Genomic DNA, 21612 nt, shown 5'->3' with positions numbered 1-21612 from the left:
ATGGCCTGTAGGTTGCAAACATATTGCACTAGATCCTTATGGATATTTGACTGTGGGACAGGAGAGGAAATGTATTTGGGACTTTCATGATGGATTGTTGAGCTGGTACTTTGTGTAATTTTGTTATTATTTATTATCTGTACTGTGGTAGCACCTAGAGCTTTCACTCGGGATTGGACCCCACTTTGCTATACAGTACAGGAGCGGGTGGGTGAGGTTCTGTGGGCTGCAGTGTGCAGGAGGTCAGACTAGATGATCATGATGGTCCCTTCTGGCCTTAAAGTCTGAGTCGGTGTACACACTCTATTCAAGTCCAGTGTAAAGGTGGTCCCTGCCCAAAAGATTCTGGTGTAAACTCTAGAGTCAAAATGTCCTCAGGTGTGAGGACCTATCACCTCCCCACCCCCTTGTCAAAGTTGATAGGAGCTGCCTGTGGGGATCTAAGAACAGGATTTGGCCCCACATGGTCTCATGGCTAAAGCACGGGGACTCGACAGATCTGGGTTCTATTCCAAGATCAGCCACAGACTCCCTGTGTTACCTTGGGTACTTATTCTCCGTGCCTTTGTGCCCCATCTGTAAAATGGGGCTAACAATCCATCCTCTCCCCCCCGTCCCCATGCTCTTCTTGTGTCTTACCTGTTCATAATAAACAAACTTACAATCTAATAATAATGGTAGCCCCTAGGAACCAATAGAGAAAGGGGGCCCAGTGTGGTAGTCACTGGACGAACAGAGAGCAGGAGACAGTTCCTGCCCCAGAGATCTTACAATAGAAAAGTGGAGTGGACAATACAATAGTTTTTGGGACAGGCCCTGTCCCTTATTATCTGTATTTACAACAGCTAGCCCAATGGGCCTACAGACAGAGCTGTGACCTGCTGAGTACTACCATAATACCCATAATGGGCTCATAGTTGTTTTGGGTTTTTTTGGTAATATAATGAAAATACTTAAGCTGTTTTTTAAAAACAAGTTCACACGTGTTGCATAAGCTAATACCCATGTACCCCTTTTAAAAAGTGCATATTCAAGGGAAGACTGTCTCAGTAAACCCGGAACATAATTTTGGACTCTGACCAGTCTAGACAGTCCTTGATTTGAGAAGCGCATTTCCTAGAGGCTGAGCTCTAAGGAGAAAAAGGGCATATCTCCTATATATCAGCTTGCATGCACTTTTGTAAAGGTTGCTTTTTAAAGGACAACTGTATTTTTTTTTTTTTTAAACACGCTTTATCCTACAGTGTGTCATCCACCCCACCCCAATGTGCTAATTATTAACTAGACCTCCAGTACAGACCATAGAATAAAGAAACCAAAACAAAAACCATTTCCCCAGGCATAGGGTTGATTTTAGGAGTGAACATTGACCTGACAGTGCTGTCACTATGCATGGACTCTGCTGCTGCTAGTCAAAGGCCTTTTTTCGACTTGATTATCTGTAGAGATCAGCACTGTCTCCTCTGGGGTGGTGCGTTTCTGTACATGGCCCACTGGCCAGTTCAGAGTGGTTTTGAAACTGGTTTTAATTTTGCTCTGTTAAAATGTCATCTTGCCTCATTGTTTTCCTTTCTGTTTAGCTATTACAGCACACTGTTTTCTAAAAATATAATCAGGTGACTTGAATGTATTATGGGACTAGAGCGTCAAGGATAAAATGTCTGTTTTTATTATTACTGTTTGTGTTTCAGTAGAACTTGGAACACCAACTGAAGTCGGGCCCCCTTGTGCTAGGCGCTGTATGAACCCATAGAAAGACTCAGTCCCTGCCCTGAAGAGCTAACAGTCCAAGTAGAAAAGACCGGCAAAGGGTAGAAGGAGGACATAGAAGTAAAGTGACTGACCCAAGGTCGCATGCAGAGCTCGGACTAGAACCCAGGTCTCTTGATTTGGAGGTTAGGATCTAAGCCACTAGCCCACCTGTGTAAACTGTCTCCATACCAACATCTGTGTGACTAGAGTGGACTTTGAAACAGCACCAACCAGGCAGAGGTGGCACCTTACATCCGCCCTGCTAGCTCTGGGTGTGGAGCTGTCTGCCCAAGGAATTAAGAGCTGTCAAACTGGCCTCAGCTCAAAACAAAATCCCCTTCTCCGTGGATGCTGCAGCTTCCTCCTCTAGCATCCCAGACAACCTGCGTCTCTTGCCGCATGCTCAGGTGTAGCAAATCAGAAGAGCTTTGCCATTAGTTTTTCAAGGTTCTGTCTGGCACACTCAGGTGGGTCTTGGGCACTGTTTCTTGGCCAAGGGGACAGATTACCCTGAAGAAAGTTAACTGAGCCTGGATTGGTTGAATCAATTACTTAAAAACTGAATAGGCTCCTGTATTTTTATTATGTGAAAGCAGTTGAGATTTCTCCATTAGACCTCTGCTTGACCTCTAATCTCCCACTTTCTGTAGCTGGGAAAGGAACCAAGAGAGAAGGCGGGGAAGGTTGTCTTTAGCCTTCCTAATAGCAGCATGGGTCAGCGCAGAGCAGCGGAAGCTCCGGGGTCTCCGTGGAGTAATTCCAATGTGGTGAGGCTAAGCTGGCTAGGATATACTGTCCCTCCCTCGTGCCTGTGCCAGGGACCTGCTCCTCGCTGGGCTTTTTGCTGTCCACATCCTGCACAGCTGATACAGTGGGGGGAAATCCTCCACTGTCAGCAAATCTAGTATTTAGCAAGCCACAGTTCTGGGCTTCCTTTGAGGTTACCCTTTCACTGTACGGGAATCCTGGGGAAGTACTGGATTCTCCTGGTTAAAAAGGGTGCTGCCCTCACTAGGGCATGGGAAAAGACGGTCAACTCAGGGCTTGTCTATACAGGAAACATATCCAGTTACATTACTGTGGTTGTGCCAGTATAACTCCCCATGTGGACACACTTACTCCAGAATAAGAGAGCCTTTTTTTTCTGTTTATCCTAACCACTTCCAAAGCAACATAAACTAAACCAGAAAAAGACACACTTACATCGAAGTAAGATTACCCACACAGGGAGTTATACTGGTTCAGCTACAGCAGTTTAAATTCACACCATATCTTATCCTGGTATAACTTTCCATGTACACAAGCCATTAGAGACTGGAAGAGATGTATATGGCTGTGACTTCGCTTGGAAAAATAGCTGTATTTTGAAAGAATGTTAAGCTAACGCATGTTAGATTAAACTGTGTCATGATCCTAGTGAAGACGAGGTAGTGGTAGTTTTAATCTTTATTAAACCTTTACCTCAACCAGCTAATACAAATCTGGTCTTCATTAGGTTAATAACACTGCTTAGTTCACGAGGATTGACTTGACCTGGGTTAAAAATGCACCTTGTTTTCATAGTGAAAACAAGGCCTAAAGATTAAAGCAGGGACTGAGAGTCAAGTTTGGTCCTGGCTCTGCCACTGATTTGGCAAGCAACATTGGAAAATTCCCTTCTCTTCTCCACGCCTCAGTTTCCCCATCTGTAAATTGGGGATAGCAATCTTTACTTCCCCTCACTGGGGTGTTTTGAGGCTTAATTAGTTCAGGCTGAGATCCTTGGCTGAAATGCACTGTAGCACTGCACAGCATTCTGTTATCTCCCTGCTTCGTTATGCAGTTGTCTAGCTAATAGGGCAGCCTATTGGTATTCAAAGCTGAATTTGTAGAGGTTTTCAGCAGATACCCAGGGTTTGTGCATGTAGCCTTAGGCGTGGGGTATGTCATGTTAGAGGGATATCTTGTCATTCTGTACCACTTAAAAATAAATTGTAATGTATGCTTGTAAATGTCAAAGTGTAGATGTTCTGCCCCCGGAGGGGGATCTCACGCCTTGTATGCCCAGTAAAGGGCATGAAAATGGAGCCTCCCTAGGAACATTTATACATCACTGTCTCCCCTGCAGCAGAGGATGCACTGAGTCTGAAAGGGGAATTCCACTTGATAGACAGTCTTGGCACCGTGTGTGCCCTCCGTGTAGTGGTCTCCCTTTGAGAGGCTGACCCTGCCTGCCTTGTTCCCATGGATTGAAACAGCATTGCTGATGTTACTGGCAGATCCAGCCAGCCTTATGTTTGGTATGATCAGTACATAAAGGCTGGCATTTCTAAAAGAGCCTAGCAGAGTTGGGCATTGAGAGCTGGGGGCCTGATTCACCAAAGTATTTAGGTTCCTAAAGATGTAGCGAGCGGCCTAGTGGGCCTAGTTTTACAAAAGCACCTAAGTAGGTTGGGCACCGAACTCCCATTGAAAGTCACGTAATCACTTTTGTAAATCCCACTATGCACCTCTCTGCGTCTTTAGGTGCCTAAATCCCTTTAACTCTGGCCCTGAGCGCTTAACTCCCATGTGCCCCTTAGAAAAACCCAGCCCAAACCTTTATTTTTTTCTTTTAAAATAACTGCTCCCATGTTTATTGACTAGCAGAGCGGAAGTGATGGTTCATCTCCCAAATAATGCCTTGTCAGCACCTCTGGGAATGAACGAGTTTTTATTTCTAATGGAAATTGTTACATGTGGGCAACATAAAAGCAGTGGAAAGTGGCTAAGAGTATGTTTTGTTGTGTGCTTAAATTAGCTAAGTATCTGTTATGATTTCTCGTCTTTTACAGCTTATTAAACCCCCCATAGTCGGTAAATGGTGAACCTGGATATTACTTTTGTTTGCTGACAGGAGTAATTCACAAACTTCTCTCCCTCGAAGCCATTTATTAACTGACGGCTCCTCCAGCAGAAAATTGCTGGTTGTTACCCTCTCTCTTACAGCTGCTGTGGCCTCCAAGAAATGCTGTTATTTCCCTCAGTAGGCTTCCCCATTCCTATGTTTCTGCCCTAGAGCTGCACCTCACCTGCTGGATGAATCAGTGCTCTTAAAAATACTGAATCAAGACTTCTAAAATCCTCGATCTAAAGTATTCACTGTAGTCTAGGAAGCAGGAGTGTGGTGAGCTGGTGGCTAGGTCACTGTTATGGGATGGTGGAGATCTGCCTTCTAGTCTTAGTTCTGTTGCGTGACCTTGGGCAAATCATTTTACCTTTCTCTGCCTGTTTCTCTTCCCATTCTTTGTAAGCTCTTTGTGGGTAGCGACTGTCTCTTACTCCATGTTCCAACAATACCTGGTATGGGTCCCTGGTCTTGGTTGGGGCCTTTAGGTGCTATCATAATGAAAACAACAACAATGGAGTGAACTGTTAGGGGCTAAGTTCTGAGTGGTTGCACCTGTGTAATTCCTCAGACTTCAACGGAGTTACTTTGGATTTGCACTGCTGTAATGAAGGTCAAAATCCGACTCTAAAATCTTTGCAAAAATGCTTTTTTCATATTAGGAGAATAAAGGCTGTAACAGTGCAGATTCCAGGCCCTAGAAGGAGAGATCACTTTTACAATCTTGAGGGCCCTTTCCTTTGGTTGCAAAAACACTTCATTAGGCAGGACATCTGCATAATTGGGTTTTTGCCAGAAGGGTGTTTTTTAAAAATGATGACAATACCAGACAAACCTGCCAAGAGACACAACCTTGTTTTTCTGATTACTGAATATCCAGAAAAGATGACTTAAAAAGGCTCACATATGTACATTCTCTGGATTTGTGTGAGCCACTCACTTCTGCTTTAACTCTGCCTGGTATTGGTAACTTAAGAGGCAGGATAGTCTAGCCCCTAACCTGGCCCGTGAGCGATGAGGTTTCAATTCCTGATCCACAGCAGTGGCTGATTGACAATGGGGCGAATAAACACTTAGAGGCTATTTCTCCTCTTGCTCATACCAGTTTGTGAAGGAAAATGAATGCTGGTTAATGAGAGGAAATCAGATGCTCCGGCCAAGCCTACACTTAAACGTTAGGTCAACCCAGCTACGGAATTCTTCCATTGACCTAGCTATTGCCTCTCGGGGAGGTGGATTAATTATAGCGCCGGGGAGGCCTTCCCCTGACTGTAGCGAGCGCCTACACTGAAGCACTGCAACTGTGCCACTGTAGTGGTTTAAGTGTAGACGTGGCCTGAGTGTAGAAAATACATGGAGCCAAATTCTCTTCTGTGTTACACTGGTGCAGTCCCAGGGACGTCAGGTAACCAGTACTAACGAAACTATGGACCAGATCCTCAACTGCTGTAAATTGGGGTCACTCCGTGGGTCAGTTTTGACTTACTCCAGCTGAGGATCTGGCCCTATATCCCTAAATAGAGCAAGCTAATGTCAATGTCCTTCACACTTCTAATGCTTCATGGCCCAATCCTACATTCCTTGTGTATCCCCAACTCCTATTCTCCCCCATGGGAGCTTTCAGCAGGCAAGGCATCCAGGATCAGGTGCTTAAAGATCAAGTGCTGCTGTTAAGTCTTGTCTAGATGAACCATTACTGTGTGGCAGGCTGGCGTGGCAAACTACAGCACACTGGTGTGCCACAGACTCTCTGTGTGGATCCTGCTACAGCCCACTAAATCTTTCCTAGTGTGCAGTTAATTACCCAGTCTAAGAGCAGAGTGCACTAGGGAGCTTTTAGTGCATGGTCGCAGGATCCACATGGACAATTAGTACATGGCACACTCGTGCCCTGGGGATTTACACTCCAGCTGGCCACAGAGTAACTTGGCCTAGACAGATCTTTTGTTACTCCCAGGCAACTTTTCACCACACCATAAATATTTCCTTTTAAAGCTGCATTACAGGTCTGTGCTTATTGAATGATAGCATTTCACTATTTGCCATTGAGTACCCTTATCTCTGTTAATATAAGTCCTGAAAAGGGGTCATTGGCCTGGGTCACCTCTCCTTTGGAACAAAGTCTTTTTGTTCTGGCTCTGTACAGCCCTTGGCACAATGGGGTCCAGATTCAGGAGGTTCTGCGTGCTACGATAATACAAACAATAACAACCTTGGAAGACCCCTTCTATCGAATCTCCCCCGGAATCATTCTGTCAGGAGAGGATGACTACCTGTGCAATGGGGAGTGATTCTACCCCTGTGTCTCCTGGGATCATCTCCACTGGCTTGGGGCCACTGTGCTGCATCTCCCTGACAGCACGGCTCCCCAGGAGAAGCACTGTCATTGCTCTCCCCAGTCACTGATGCTCCTAGGATCCCCATTAATAGTGTGGAGGAGTTAAGACAGTCCAGGCTGCGGTATCTCAGCTGGCTTATCCATGGAGGTTGTAGAGCACAATGCCAGGGCTCTAGACCCCCCTCTCTGAAGCCACATATCCCTGACCCGTGCCCTGGGCGGGGGAGATGGCACTATGGAGGCGGCGCTTTTGGCCAGACGATCTGGCCCTTTGACATTTATAAAATGCCCTTTCAGAGCTGTTAAGTATTCCGGCTCCGGTGATGGATTCCATATACACACATTTTGTCCACTGGCACAAAGCAAAGAATGTTTCACACAATGACCCAATGTTTGCTACAATAAAGCCGTTCTTCTTCTCCCTTCCACAAAAGGAGCCCTCAGTGGGGTTGCATAATGGGCTTGGGGCTTCTTTGGCCTCTGAATCGGCACTCAGAAGGTGTTATTAAATTAGCACTGGGGAGCAAGTGTTTGGCTTCTGAGGGCCGTCGTGGAACCAGAGGAGCAAGGAGATGAAAGTGAACCATGTGCTAATGGTTCCTCTGCTCTTCTTTTCCTCATCTGTTAATGTCCCGATTAATTAACGTGAAAATCAACCTATAGGTCGTGATGGTTGTGTTAGGGCTCAGTATGCTCACGGCAAGTATTAATGGTGATGTTCCACCATGAAAATGTCCCATACAAAGTAGTAGCAGAATGATAACTCTGCTAGAGTTGGGTGTAGCATTTTTGTAGCTGGATTGGTCCCTGGATAAGGTGGGTGAGGTCCTATCTTTTTATTGGACCATCTTCTGTTGGTGAGAGAGACAAGCTTTCAAGCTGACACAGATCTGAAGGGCTCTCTGCAGCCTGAAGATTTCTCTTTCACCAGCAGAAGTTGGTCCAATGACAGATATTACCCCACCCACCTTGTCTCTTTAACTTTTCTATAGGAAGTTTGAACTGTCCTAGAAAATTGAATAGAGAATTTTACCCCTGCTCTTGAATGCTATCAAATGTATTTTTAAAAAAAGTCCTATAGCAATGGACTCTCTGAGATTCCTCACTTGTAAAGGAAACCCAAACTATTACAACTGGCTATTGATTTTCTGTATCCCATAGCACTATACTGTATGGACAGCTGCTTAGGACATGTTCATGCCTCCTCTCATCTATCCTGGGCTCATCGCAGCTTGAAGGCCCTTTTGACATGGGAAACTCTCCCACTGACAGCAGCAGGAGTCTCATCAAGGTTCATTGTACTGCACAATGTATGGATCACAGTGTGACACACCTGTATGTCTACATTGGAGTTGAAGGTGTAATTTCCAGCTGGGTTACATGGACCGCGCTAGTCTGATGGAGCTAGCGTGCTAAGAACAGCAGGGTAGCTGCAGTGGTGTAAGTGATAGGATGGGGTGACCGCCCCAAGTTTCAGATGGGATCATATTTGGGGCAGCTAAACTCACCCCACTGCTCATGCTGTCATGGCTACACTTCTATTTTTAGCCTGATCAGAGCTGGTGTGGGGATGTACTGCCAGCTGGGGTATTACACCTCTAGCCCCCGTGTCACATCTCAGCCAGCTCTCTGCTGTGCGTTGCAGAGGATAGCACATTGCACAAACCACAAGATGAGGGAGATTGTGGGGATAGTGGCGACGGCAGCTGATCAGAAGGATCTCCATTCCCCTCAGCATATAGGTGCTCTGCAGCTTCAGGACATGGTGTGGGGTAGGATCAGGGGAAGGAGACAGGCATCAGCTGCTCTCTGTAGTATGCTCCCTGTGTGTCTAGGAAGGTTTCCAAGTAGCCAGCTGACAGCCAGAAAAATGGTCCTGGATGGTTGCCCAGCCACCCTTTGGCCCCTATGACTTCACCCTCCAGTGCTGTCGACAAGGGGATCATGTTGTTGCCATTACCAATGTGGGCCACGTAGCAACCCAGCTCCTGAATGGAGTGATTTGGCCCAGGGAGCTGTTCAAAGATCCTCCGATGCTTCTGCTCTCGCTAAGTGCCTGAGCCCCTGCCATTGATTAAAAGGGGTGGGTGGGAGAGAGGCATCCCTGCCCCCCAAGGAATGATTTGGAGGCAACTCTGCAGAGGTGTGGGGTTTCCTGCACCCCATATGGCCATTCCCCCTGGGGGCTAGAATGCAGCCCTGGTGAACGGAAACCAAACCAAACCAGGTTTTACAAGCCCATCTGGTTCTGATGTGGGGTTCTCTTTTCTGCAAGTCTTTTATCTCATTTATGTCCCCCTCTGCCCCCCCGGCGATTGCCCTTCAGACTTTCCACTCCTTTATCTGTCCAGATCATCTGAGAACAGTGTCCACACACAGTAATATTTCCGTGTGCCTCTCCTTCTAACTTGTGCTGTTTCCTTCATGCTAGCCCTGGTGGACCTGGTTCTTGATGATCTAGCCTGTGGAGTGTTCCCAAACCATATTCTCCAGCAGCTGTTAGGGTCCTTATTCGGTGCTACTCCTCTTCTCCGCCAAGGTGACTCCATTTAAATCTCTGTGCTCTGCTAGCATACAGTGCAATGGTGCATCAGCCCCGGACTTTTTAAACCCCTGCCATGCTCATGTGCTGTTCGGGACCCAAATTGGGCTGTTAAATGCGCTTGTGCATTGCAGTGGCAAGAATTTATTTGAATCACTAGGTGGTGTCCGACTGGAGTGCACTGTACAATCCATGCACCCTGTATAAAGTATGTACTGTCACAGATCCAAATAGAATCCCAGGCGGGCAGCCACCCTTTGGTACCAGAAATCAAGATTTTCCAACAGGGCCTTCCACTGCATGAACGCAGAGAGCTAAAAACTTGTTGGCTTCCGCGTGGTTAATCATTTGAAATAGTAACCAAGCAATTTATGTTGCTGTGTCTTAATAGTCTTCCTCCCCAAAATATTCCTGGCTTGCACTACAAATCCAATTCAGTTCTCACTCTTCAAGTATTAAACTGTGGGTCTTTTCTTTCAAGTCTTTGGATTTTTTATGGGCACAATTGCTCTGGTAACAGGGCTTTTTTGTGATTTCAGCATGTTTATACCATTGACCTTTGCTTTGAAAAGTGTTCAACAGTCTTCACTGGGCTGGAGCTCTGAAAGGGAGTGTTGTAAGGGCTTTATCCTATAGAAGCAGTGACCACAGGCAATGCTTTATATTTGCTGAATGAGTTAATCTTACACATGCAAGACTTGGCTCTGTGCCGTGTGTAATGTGGAGAAAAGTCCTCCTAGAGAAGCATTGATACCAAACTTTCCAAAACTTTTTAAAAATAACTTCCTATCCTGTTATTTTTAATCTAACAAGTAAAATCCATGGGTGTTGTCCCAAGAACACTACATTTTAAGTACAGAGGAGTCCTAGGAAAAAAACTTTGTTTAAAATGAAGCAGGAGTCTGGCTGGAAAGAGGTTGCTGGGGAGGATGGTCCTGTTAAAATAAATGCCTGGTCAATATTAAGGTGAGAAAATAATAGGGAATGCCCCAGAATCAAGGGAAATGATTCTGGAGGCTAAATTTGAAACCACTCTAGGAAATGGGACTTGTGAGACTACTCACATGAGGGACTGGGCCCTTAATTTGTACGCCATCTCCAACTACTGGCTGGAGTTAAACCTGGTTAGAGTTCAGTTTGAAATCAACTATAGCCAGGGAGACCAACGGCTGTGTTTTTCAGCTGAAATTTGAAACGAGGCAGAGATAATCAGCGAAGCAGAGAGCGACAAGGACCTGTTCTGACTGAGCTATGCCCTTTGCAGGAACTTTGCACTTACCCTATCTTTGAGCCTTTGGGCTGCTCTAACTTGCACCTGGCTGCTCATGGCCACAAGGAACCATTTCAGAAACTGGGAGTAGCTCCAATATTTCCTCTTTTCCTCTGACCATGATGCCAGGGGAGTGGGATAGACCGATTGTGCTGGCTCTTTGTCACAAAGGGATTACCTCTAAATCAAGGGAAATTCTCCAGGGGCCATATCCACCCACTTTATGGCCTCTTTGCACTGCTGGAGCAGCATAAAGGAGCCCATTCTTCTTTGCATTATAGCTCCTTTATGCTACTCCAGCAGTGGCCACTGGGATTTAAGAAACCTAAAAACCTGAAAGAAGAGTTGCAAGGGACCATTCAAGATGGAAATGCATTCTGCACATCGCCAGGGTTACCATGTGTCTCTCCTGCTGCATCTCCCTGGTAGCCAAGTTCCTAGCGCTCTTCAGTGTATTTTAACCGACAAGCCCCGTGAGATAGGGAAGTGCTGTCATCCCCATTTTATAGGTGGGGAAGTGAGGCTCAGAGAGATCAGGTGACTTGCCCAAAGTCACATGGGGAGATTATGATGGTGCAGGGAATTGAACTCAGGGCTCCAAAGTCTCACACTAGCCCCCTAACCACAAGACCATCCTCCTTCTAGGGGAGCAATATGTGTGTGTTGGGGGCAGGAGGGTTACTCGTCACTTTCACACAGGTACAACGCAGCACGGACCTGTTATCCCATCAGCCTCCCTCAGGTCCCTAGTGCATTTGATGATCCAGTTCAAAATTGCTTTATTTATTTTAAGCCCTCTCTGGGCTTGCTCCAGTCCCCCTCACAGATCAGGTCTGTCTCCTCCCTCTCCATTCATGCCTGCCCTGATTCGCACTGTCTATTCTATCTCCCCCTTCCCACAACTACCGCCATTCTTGATGAGAGAGCCTTCTTCTGTCCATGCAAAATAGTTGTGGGAGGGCAGAAAAGGCTATGATGTAGCCATGGTGGCGTGTACAATGGATTTCCATCTTGAATGGTCCCTTGCAAGTTGTCTTCCTTTGGCAAGAGTCAGTATGGGAGGATTTAGGTTTAATAAAACCCTCAAAATTGTAGCTTCCAACCACATTCGTGGTCAGGCTCATGCTCTACTTCCTTCACCCTCAGCTGTATAAATAACCCCCTTGTAATCTTCTGCACGCTGGACACAACGCCACTGTTGCAATCACTTGTTCTCAACTCATGCAAGACTGCAACTTGCCAGGACCATAAGTAGCTCCTTGCTTATGACAAGCTCAAACCAAAGGATGTTAAGAATACACCGTAACTGTTGACACTAAAAACTGCTGTTTCCTCACCTCAGCTGTTTTTAATGGCCATTTTTCTGCTTCAGATAAGAGTTGTATCATAATACTAGGGAGATGAAGGTCATATAAGTACCTTATATATAATAGAATATTTTCTTTGTTGTAATAGAACCCAGGAGTTCTGACTCCTAGCTTTGTGCTTTAACCATCACTGCAAGCTTCCTCTTTGTTCTGTCGCAGATGAGGTCTAGCTTATAAATCCGATGTATTTCGGTCAGTTTGTACAATGAAGCTAGACTAGTTCATGGATTCTTGATCTGGGAGTCACAACTATTCCGCCCTTGTCCGTACTGGTAGATGGGATGAGGTCCCAGCTAGAGGGGAAAGGGAGTCCTGCTATGGCATAGGTTAAGAAAGTGAAACCAACTAGACCTGTCATTCTAATCAGTCTAATCAGTCTTGTTTTCTACAGAGCTGTTAGCTCCATGACACTGTAGCTCTGTGCTGCAAATCCTGCAGGAGAAATGTTCAAATGCAAATGAAAAATGGTTTCCATTTGCTTTGGGTTTAAACATCATGAAAACATTTCAATTAACTTTAGGTTTTGTGAAACCCTATTTTTATTGTCAAAGCTACGTTTTGGGACTGAGCTTTCTAACAGCATCTCTTTAAATTCTGCATCTGCCAGCTGCAGTTCCTGATATGACGTGGAGGCTAATGAAACCTATTTCTTGCTCTTTTCTGTAATCAGTCCATTAAACGTGTCTGAAATTCATATTTTGAAAGTATTTCTTTGTTTAGCCTCTTGGGCTAGATTTGTGGGTTTTCCTTCGGTGTGTGTGTGTGGGGGGGGAGGTGCGGGGGCTTTGGGTATTTCCTATTTTTGCCAAGCAAACTATCAAGAGAAATACCAAAGTATGTTAATTTTTTTTAAATGGTGCTGTCCAAAAACACTGTAATCTACAGCGTTTAATTAAAAACAACACATAAATAGTACATCCAGCTATTCTCGACCTCAGCCTCTGTTAGTGTTAATCGGCTTTTCGTAGATGTGGTTAGTTGTCTCTTCTTCCCCTGCAAGAACTGTCCAGAATAATTGATGTTTGTTTAGGATGGCACAGCAAATGCTGAGATGCTGAATAAAAGGAGGAGAATTAAGAAGCACTGGAATGCGTGTTATACATGGATATGTATATTTTGCCCTTCAATAGCTCCTTCCATATGGAAATCTCAAAGTGTCTTACATGCATTAATGGATTAATCCTTAGAACTCCCTCCCCCCCCACCCCTCCACATACACACACAAGATAAGGCGATATTATTGTCCCCATTTTACAGGTGGGCAGATCAAGACCCACAGCTGTTCTGAAGCACCATCGATTGGCTCTGTGATCTTTGGCAAGTCACTTTGCATCTCTGAACTTTCCCATCTGTAAAATGGAGACATTACTTACCCACGGTTGTGAAGTGCTTTGAGATTTTCAGGTGAAAGGTGCTACGTAAAGGCTCATTACTCCAAAGCCTGTTGAGGTCACTGGAAAGACTCTCATTGCCTTCTGTGGGCTTTGGAGCCGGCTCATAGTGGTTGAGGTTGAAATAGAGCCCAGTTCTAATCCCCATTCCAGTTCCGGCCCCCGGAACATGCTATCATTGCTATAGATGGCTGGGCTGGTCCAGAGGAAATGACATTGCCCGTTTCTCAAGGAGAACCTTTTTTAAAAGTTCTGAAATATTGGGATAGCCAGATATGGTGGGGGAATTTTCTTCATTTTTAGTTTCTAGCCTGGATCAGAACTTCAAACACTGAAATATCCCTGATCTCACAAAATTTCCAGTCTGGTTTTGTACACTCAAAGAGGTTTGTAGAAGCTTTGGTTAAGCATCAGATTTTAGGGGGTTACTTATCTGAACCAAACTCCAACTCCGAACTTCTTTCATTTGCTGCTACGTTGCAGTAGTGCCCAAAATGGTTTAGGTGCTTTCCAGTCACAGAGGAAGACAGTCTTTGTCCTCAAGAATTCACAGTCTGACAAGGGTCACCCATTGCTATCAATACCTAGAGATGTGTAAGTCAATGAGAGAGCTCTTTCAAAGGGAGGGATGAGTCATTGAGTTGCTGTGCTCAGAAAGGGACCATTATCAGACAATAAAGTGTGAACTGAAAGCTAATACACGGTCAAATTCTGTGTGCAGTTACACCCACACAACCCCATGAACTCAATGAGGTAGTACAGGTGTTTTGCACTCCAGTAATACTCCCTTGTGTTTTATATTCCAGCAGTTACATTTCTGGTGAACATTTGCTGCATGTGCATGACATTGTAAGAGGAACAGATTCCCCCTTGGGGAAGGAGAGCATTGCACTCATGAGAGTGAGAACAGAAGTTACCGAGTGGTCAAGTAGCACATTTAAATTTCTTGTTTCTTTTTCCTTCGCAGCTTTGGAAAATGCCAGTGTAAAGTTGGGGTAACCGGCTTCAAGTGTGACCAGTGCCGCGATGGATACTACTGGGTCAACCAAACCAGCTGTGAACCATGCCAGTGCAATAACCATTCCAACAGCTGCGATGTCTTAACAGGTACAATGCTTCTGACCGCTTACAGCCAAGTTCTCCTCCGTAATGTTGGTGGGGCTCCATTGATGTCAGCCAGGTTGCAGTGGTGAGTGAGTAGTGGTTTGGGTCCTTACCGTCTAGTCTAGAGTACATCTACAGAGCAAGCAGAAACCCGCGGCACTGAGTCTACAGGCTCAGGCTCGCGTGGCTCTATTCTACGGTACTAAAAATAGCTGCATAGACAGTTGGGCCCCTCCCTAGGTTTCGGAGCTCAGGCTCCAGCCCAAGCTGGATCGTCTACACAGGTATTTTTAGCTCCACAGCCCAAGTCTATAGACCCGAGCTCTGAGACTTGCTGCTGTGCGTTTCTGCTTCCTGTGTAGATGTACCTGTAGTCAACTGTCCCCTGATTTCTGCCATTGTATTTAGAGTCAGAGTTTAAAGCCAGAAGGGACCACCAGATCATCTAGTCTGACCTCCTGTGTAACGCAGGCCACTAAATACCACCTAGCCATCTGCACACCAAGCCCAACAACCAGAATTAGACCAAGTATTACAGCCCTCAGAAGACTAATCTCTCCAATCTCATCCCTTTGATTTGTATCTTTCATTTAATTGGACTTGTGCATAGGGCATAAAATCATCTACTTCCACCACAAACTCTATCGTTTTGGATCTGATCCTCTTCCCACTGAAGTTGGTGCGGGCTCTGCCATTCACTTTGACAGCAATATTGAGCCTTTATTATGTCTAGGGCTCCAACTAGGAATCCAGGGCCCCATTGTTCTAGACCCTATACAAACACATAACCAAAAGATGATCCTGACCCGAAAGAGCTTACGTTTTGCTGTACCTTCTATTCACCAGAAGTATGTATTATTCAGGTGTTGGCTGAATGCAACCTATAACACAAATAACATTATGAGCGCTGCAGAAATGGGCCATTCATATTTGTTTCTGATTTTTAATGCATTTGCCTCCTGTCCCTTTTGTGTTGACGTTCCTTGAACGTTGTGATCCATTTACACATGTTTTCTGTGCTGAAACAAGTAAATTGCCTTTCTGTGTCCCTTCACACCAGAAACCCAAAGAGAGACAATATCATGTGACTTACACGACCTATCCCAGCTCAGCAACAAAGCTCCAATTTTGAAATTCAAACTTATATTGATGAGCCACAGAATAAACTAAAACTCCCCAAAATTTTGTCTAGTGAAATAGGCAATGAATTCAAGAAGTTAGCAGCTTGTTTGCCAACAGCCTGTGAGCAGAAAGACACAGAATTAATCAAATGAATTATTTGTTTGTAATTATTTGCTCTGTTCTAATATTTATTACTACATTGTCTGCGCATTTCTAACAAAGACACAGAGTCAATATTGACAGTCACAGAATGAACTCTCAGCAGATAACACCCTCATTGCTTGCTACAGAAGAACAAATTTCATGGGAAATCTAGCAGAGATTAGAACTTTTTTCGATGTGGCCCTGATTCAGCCAAGCACTCGCTCATAGACTTAATTTTAAGTATGTGATTAAGTCCCATTGAAGTCATGGGACATAAGAACATGTTTCAAGGTAAGGTGCGCTGAAGTGCCTGGCTGAATCAGAGCCTTTGTGTGTGTTTTAGCTATTTGATATGGAATTACATACCAAAAAAAGAAAACAAGCCAGCTAAGCCCTTGATCTCGCAGTCAGTCTATGGAGGCAAAACCCTTTGCCATGAGTGTTAAAAGTTCGTCTTTATAGATCAGATTGCAGAATCGAAGCCTAACCGTGTTATTGTTAGTTTAATCTATGATGGAACGGTAGAAAGTTCCTATTCTTTCTTTACTTGCATTTCCTTTTTATTGTTGAAGCAGAAAAACAGGTAGTAAATTAGATCTGATGTCTAACAAGTAATGTATGCATGTAGCTCTTGATAGGAACTAGAGATTGCACTTTGTTTGACCTTTCCAGCTTTATATAAAAGTGTGTTTTCCTTGTCAATGTCAAAGTTTCTATTGCATTAATACTGTGTTGTGGGCTCCCTCTTGTGGCTAATTGAAAACCTACGTTGTTTTGACAAATCCCAGTTGGATAATGTGACGGAATTTCATATAAAGGAATACCCAGTGGGTATTCATCTTGTGTCTGACAAAGTGGGTATTCACCCACGAAAGCTTATGCTCCAATACATCTGTTAGTCTTTAAGGTGCCACAGGACACACTAAAACCTAATGAACCTGTTTTCTCACAGTATGTTGTATGGATACAGGTTCATTAGGTTTTAGTGTGTTAAAGAGAAAGTAGTTAGGGCAGGCAGACTGGAAATCAAGAATCCCGGGCTTTATTCTTACACATACTGCCTTGTATAAGTCACTTCACCTCTCTTGTGTCTGACTGTATTCATCTGTAAAATAAGTGTAGCAACACCTACCTACCGGAGGAGCCACCAGGCTTAGTTAATGCTTGAAAGGTGCAATCAGAATGGAAACTGTTCTCAAATATTAATGCTTTCCACAGAGAAGAAAGTGATCCCTGGTCCACAACCTTTAGGATGCTTAGTACAATTGAGTATCAGAGGGGTAGCCGTGTTAGTCTGGATCTGTAAAAAGTAACAGAGTCCTATGGCACCTTAAAGACTAAGAGATGTATTGGAGCATAAGCTTTTGTGGGTGAATACCCACTTCGTCAGACGCAGTGGGTATTCGTCTTGCGTCTGACAAAGTGGGTATTCACCCACGAAAGCTTATGCTCCAATACATCTGTTAGTCTTTAAGGTGCCACAGGACTCTTTGTTGCTTTGTACAATTGAGTGACCTATTGGTCCATTGGCAATGCAGCCAGTTGGAGTATTGCAGAGGAAGATGCTTGCAACTCCTGCTGATGGGAAAGGATGTGGTCTTGAAATGGAGAGGTCTGCACAGAAAATGTGTGCAGTTATTCCAGATTTAGGGCAGCATAACCGAGAGCAGAGTCTAACTCAAGTGCCTTAAAGCTGACTAGGTAAGACCACCTCTAGTAGTTGACTCTCCATGATTCATTCAACCCTTGGTCTCCATGGTGAGATTGCCAAAAGAGGTTGCAATTGGGGGGGTGGTTTCCATCGTGTGGAAATCTCTCCCACCGAGACCACCAGCTCATGTAATACAGGCCACTGTACAAGAAGCAATGACTAGAAGACTGAGTTATGGAACGCTGCAAGCATCCTTAGTCACCGCCAGCCTTCGCCATATGGTCAGCTGGTTCCAAAAAGCAATACCCAGCCAGTTATTCAATACCCAGCCTTGATTGATGTTAAGGAACTATATTGTGTTTAAATATAGTCTGAACACGAACCTGATGGGGATTTTATATGCCTGGTTGCCGCTGATACTAGCATTTTGTCCCCCCAGAACCCTGACAGCATAGCTCAGCCAGTGTGCACTCAGTAACTACGCTGCTCTGCGCCATCCTGGTTTGCGGAGAGGCTGCTTTTACCTTTCAGAGGCTTGTACTTGGGATTTAATCAAATAAGCTTCCCCTGGGTCACCTCCACCCCTCAGTAAGACGCTTGTTGAAGCAGATGATGTTCCTGTTGATGGATGAGCTTTCGATAGGGGCTGCATTTATATTGCTAGCAGGATTTGCTTCCTTTGTTTGCAGTAATATCAAATTGAATTTGACAAAGGACTAGATCATGCCACAAGGGCACAGCCTCTAGTAAGAGGCAATGTGTTGCTTTGCTGTTCCAGGAGCACCCCAGAGAAGTAATTTTGGCTCAGGATCCCCAATTCCTTCTCTGCTCCCCCAGCGTTCTCCAGGGGATTAGTAATTTGTTGCTGGCCTAGACCAGCAACAAATCCTCCCACACGCTCCTGGCTCAGCTCTGCTGGTCAGTGCATTTGGGAGTGGAGCCACACCCCACACACTCAGACCCAAGGTCCGGGTAACCTGCACAAGGGAGTTCTTACTCCTCCTCATGTCCTCATATCATTGCAGCCTGCATCGCATGCCCAATCTCCAAAACTTGAGAGCAGTGCTACTGGCATTAGGAGTGAGCCTGGTGTCAGTGAATTTTGATTGGCAGAGAGGCCAAAGAGAGATGCAACATAGACTTTTAACTGAATTATTTGGTTAACTTAAACAGTGACACTGCAGTGGTAGAACAAGTGTACAGCAGAAATCAAGAGAGCTGTCCTCGACATCCCCAGGGTGATCCTTACAGGACCTTAACCCATCATTCTGACCATTATAGGTATTCCCAAGGCACCAAAAATCAGTGGGGCTACTTGTGTGAATGAGGGTTGGCAGGGTGACACCCTTACTCACCAGGACTGATGCAGGCTAGGATTTTTCTCCTGGAGGATTTTAATTGCATGAATTTATTAGTATACGTAGGCCTACATTTTCAAAAGTTCCGAGTGATTTGGGGTGATTATGTTTTTGACTGCCTAACTGGGGGCGGGGGCTGGCTGGTGGTTAGAAAGCATTGAGATGCCCCAAATCAGATCCTTTGAATGAGTCTTAGGTTTAGCCCAAACAAAAGGGGCATCCAAAATCACTAGTTACTTGTGAACATTTAGGCTGTGCAATGTAGGGGTGTGTGTGTGTGTGTCTAAAATATATCTATATCTATATCTATATATATATATAGAGAGAGAGAGATAAAAATATCCTTGATTAAAATGTTCTGCTGCAGCTGTTGCTAAATGAATCGTCTGTTTTTATTGATTTCTCTTAGGCGCCTGTTGGAACTGCCAAGGAAATACAGAAGGAAGCCACTGTGAAAAATGTAAGGTGGGCTTCTTTAGAAGCATCCTCCCAAGCCACGATTGTAACCGCTGCCCATGTTCAACAGTGGCATCTACTGGCAGTTGCCAAATAAGTAAGGCTCTTTTTGTATGCTAGTGAAAGCAACTTCTTTCAATATATTTCACAGCTAAATTGTACTCCGGGCAGATTATCCTAGTGCGCCAGTTTGTAAGCTTTGCCTTTGAATCCCTCTTTCATGGGAACTGGGGTGTGTTATCGGAAGTGACACGTGACATTTAGGAGTGCAGGATTTATTGACAGTATTCTTGGAGTATTTTTGATGCTTCTTGTGAGAGCAAGAAACCATTGAAAAAATCTCCCTTGCTGCAGGCGCTAACTGTTGCGTGTTACTGTGGTTATCCTGGTGGTTTCCACTGCTCGTTTTAAGTGTCTTTATTGTTTTGCAGACAAAAAGACATAGATACAGTGGAGAGCTAGTCTGTGTTATCAGCAGTGGGTGAAATTCATCCTTCTGCAGAAAGTTAGCAACAGGCCTATGCAACCCTTAATTCCTGCTTAAGTGGAACTGCAGCAGTGCATAGGCAACATGCTGGCCCTTTGCCCAGGGGTGAATTTCACCCAGTGTACACAGAAAATAGACCTGCCACAAATAATCTGTGCTCTTTGCTTGGCTGCAGGGCTTGTGAAGATGTCTGTGCCTTACAGGTTTTGCAATGTTGCTTTGAGCTCTTGTCACCTCATTACTAGAGAGATAGCAAAGGGGGATGGGATGAAATTAATCGGGAGGAAATTTAAGCTGCCATCCCTAGCCATGTAAGAGACTCCCAAGAGAAGAGAGACGGAAGGCCCTGTTGCTTGGGATTTTCAAATTAATTTTGGACAAAATGCTAGAAAACAAACTATTGGGATCAGTCCTGCACTAGTGGGGAGATGGCCTAGAGTAGTTTTTCCCTAACTTAGTAGGTGGTTGGTCCCTTATTTGAAGACTGAATTTTTGTGATGCCCGTACATTTACTATAAAAGCAAGAATAAGGAACAGTATTAATGATAACAAGGCTAGGCCTATGTAATTTGTGTGTGTTTTCAAGAGGTTGGTGGTGAATACTTGAGTTCTAAGGCAAATGGTGTGAGTGGGAGTCACCTTAGCTTTAGGTTGTAATAACATTTTCAACGCCTTGTGATTTCTCCCGCCCCACTTCCCCAGGTCGAGATGATCTAAAAAGTTCTTGTCCATCCATAACTTCCATGGTGTAGTCCCAATGGGCCAGATGCTCCGTGCAATCCATCACTCCAGACAGATGTGTCCTGAAGTAGATTGACTGGAAATATGCTAACTATACTCCGACTGGGCACCAAGATTTAGAAACCTAAAAATGTTTTTTTTTATTTTTATGGAGCAGCATAGATCTACAGGGCTGAACAGAAAGACGTCCCTGCTGCAAAGCGCTTGCATTTTAAAGATGTGTGTGTTCAGCTTTTACACGGGCAATCTCCCATTGACTTTAGAACCTGACTGCAAATTAGTGTGATGCAGAGCAAACATGCAAGTGGTACAAGGAACATTCTTTCACAGAGCTCGTTCAGTGATATTTGCATGGGCTCTTTTTTTTTTTCAGAACCTGGTCAACACGCTCCAACGTGTGACAGTTGCAAAGCCGGATACACAGGCCCAAACTGCGACCAGTGCGACAATGGCTATTACAATTCCGACAGCATTTGCATTAGATGTAAATGTAACGGGAATGTAGACCCAGAGCAGTCACCCAAGGTGTGCAAGCCAGACACAGGGGAATGCATTGGCTGCCTCCACAACACGGCCGGGTTCCATTGCGAGGAGTGTCAGGAAGGTTATGTTAGAGACCCGGAGGGAGCCAACTGCACCAAGAAAGGTAAACCCTTCTCGAATCAGTGTCCGTGTTTCCTAAACAGATCAGCCGCACGCAAGCTGCCTGGGGGTGGGGAAGGAATATTGGGTATATTTATTCCTGGAGGGATTTGCTGTTGAAGATGAAACAGCTTTAGCATCTTCCAAGGTGGAAACTCATTCCTTTAAAAGGGTCAATCCAAGTGGGAAGCTGAAAGAAAGTTCCCCCTGTAGCCATTACAATGTTTTCTCAAGCTTTGTTTTCAGTTACCGAGAGCCTGTCTGAACATTGCCTATGTTGAAAGGAGCAGCATGATGTTTCTGACGCACGGCTAATCTTTGGCATTCTGGAAGTGGCTCTTGACAGACAGTTCTCTCTACAGCTGGAGACAGCAGGCTGGG

At 44.9% G+C, this 21612-nt stretch overlaps 1 protein-coding gene across 1 annotated transcript in view; it reads left to right on the top strand.

The window, feature by feature from the left end:
* The window catches only part of MEGF9 (multiple EGF like domains 9), a 35994-nt gene that overhangs the window by 6164 nt on the left and 8218 nt on the right, over positions 1 to 21612 (top strand). The window contains exons 3-5 of the mRNA XM_034752063.1: positions 14494 to 14633; positions 19315 to 19458; positions 20963 to 21235. Of these exons, the coding sequence (XP_034607954.1) occupies positions 14494 to 14633; positions 19315 to 19458; positions 20963 to 21235 (557 nt within the window). The remainder of the gene's footprint in view (positions 1 to 14493; positions 14634 to 19314; positions 19459 to 20962; positions 21236 to 21612) is intronic.

The sequence above is a fragment of the Trachemys scripta genome, chromosome 17, assembly GCF_013100865.1.
Source record: "Trachemys scripta elegans isolate TJP31775 chromosome 17, CAS_Tse_1.0, whole genome shotgun sequence".
Taxonomy (NCBI): Eukaryota; Metazoa; Chordata; order Testudines; family Emydidae; genus Trachemys; species Trachemys scripta.
The sequence above is the reverse complement of the archived record's forward strand: the minus strand, read 5'-3'. Positions and strand labels throughout refer to the sequence as shown.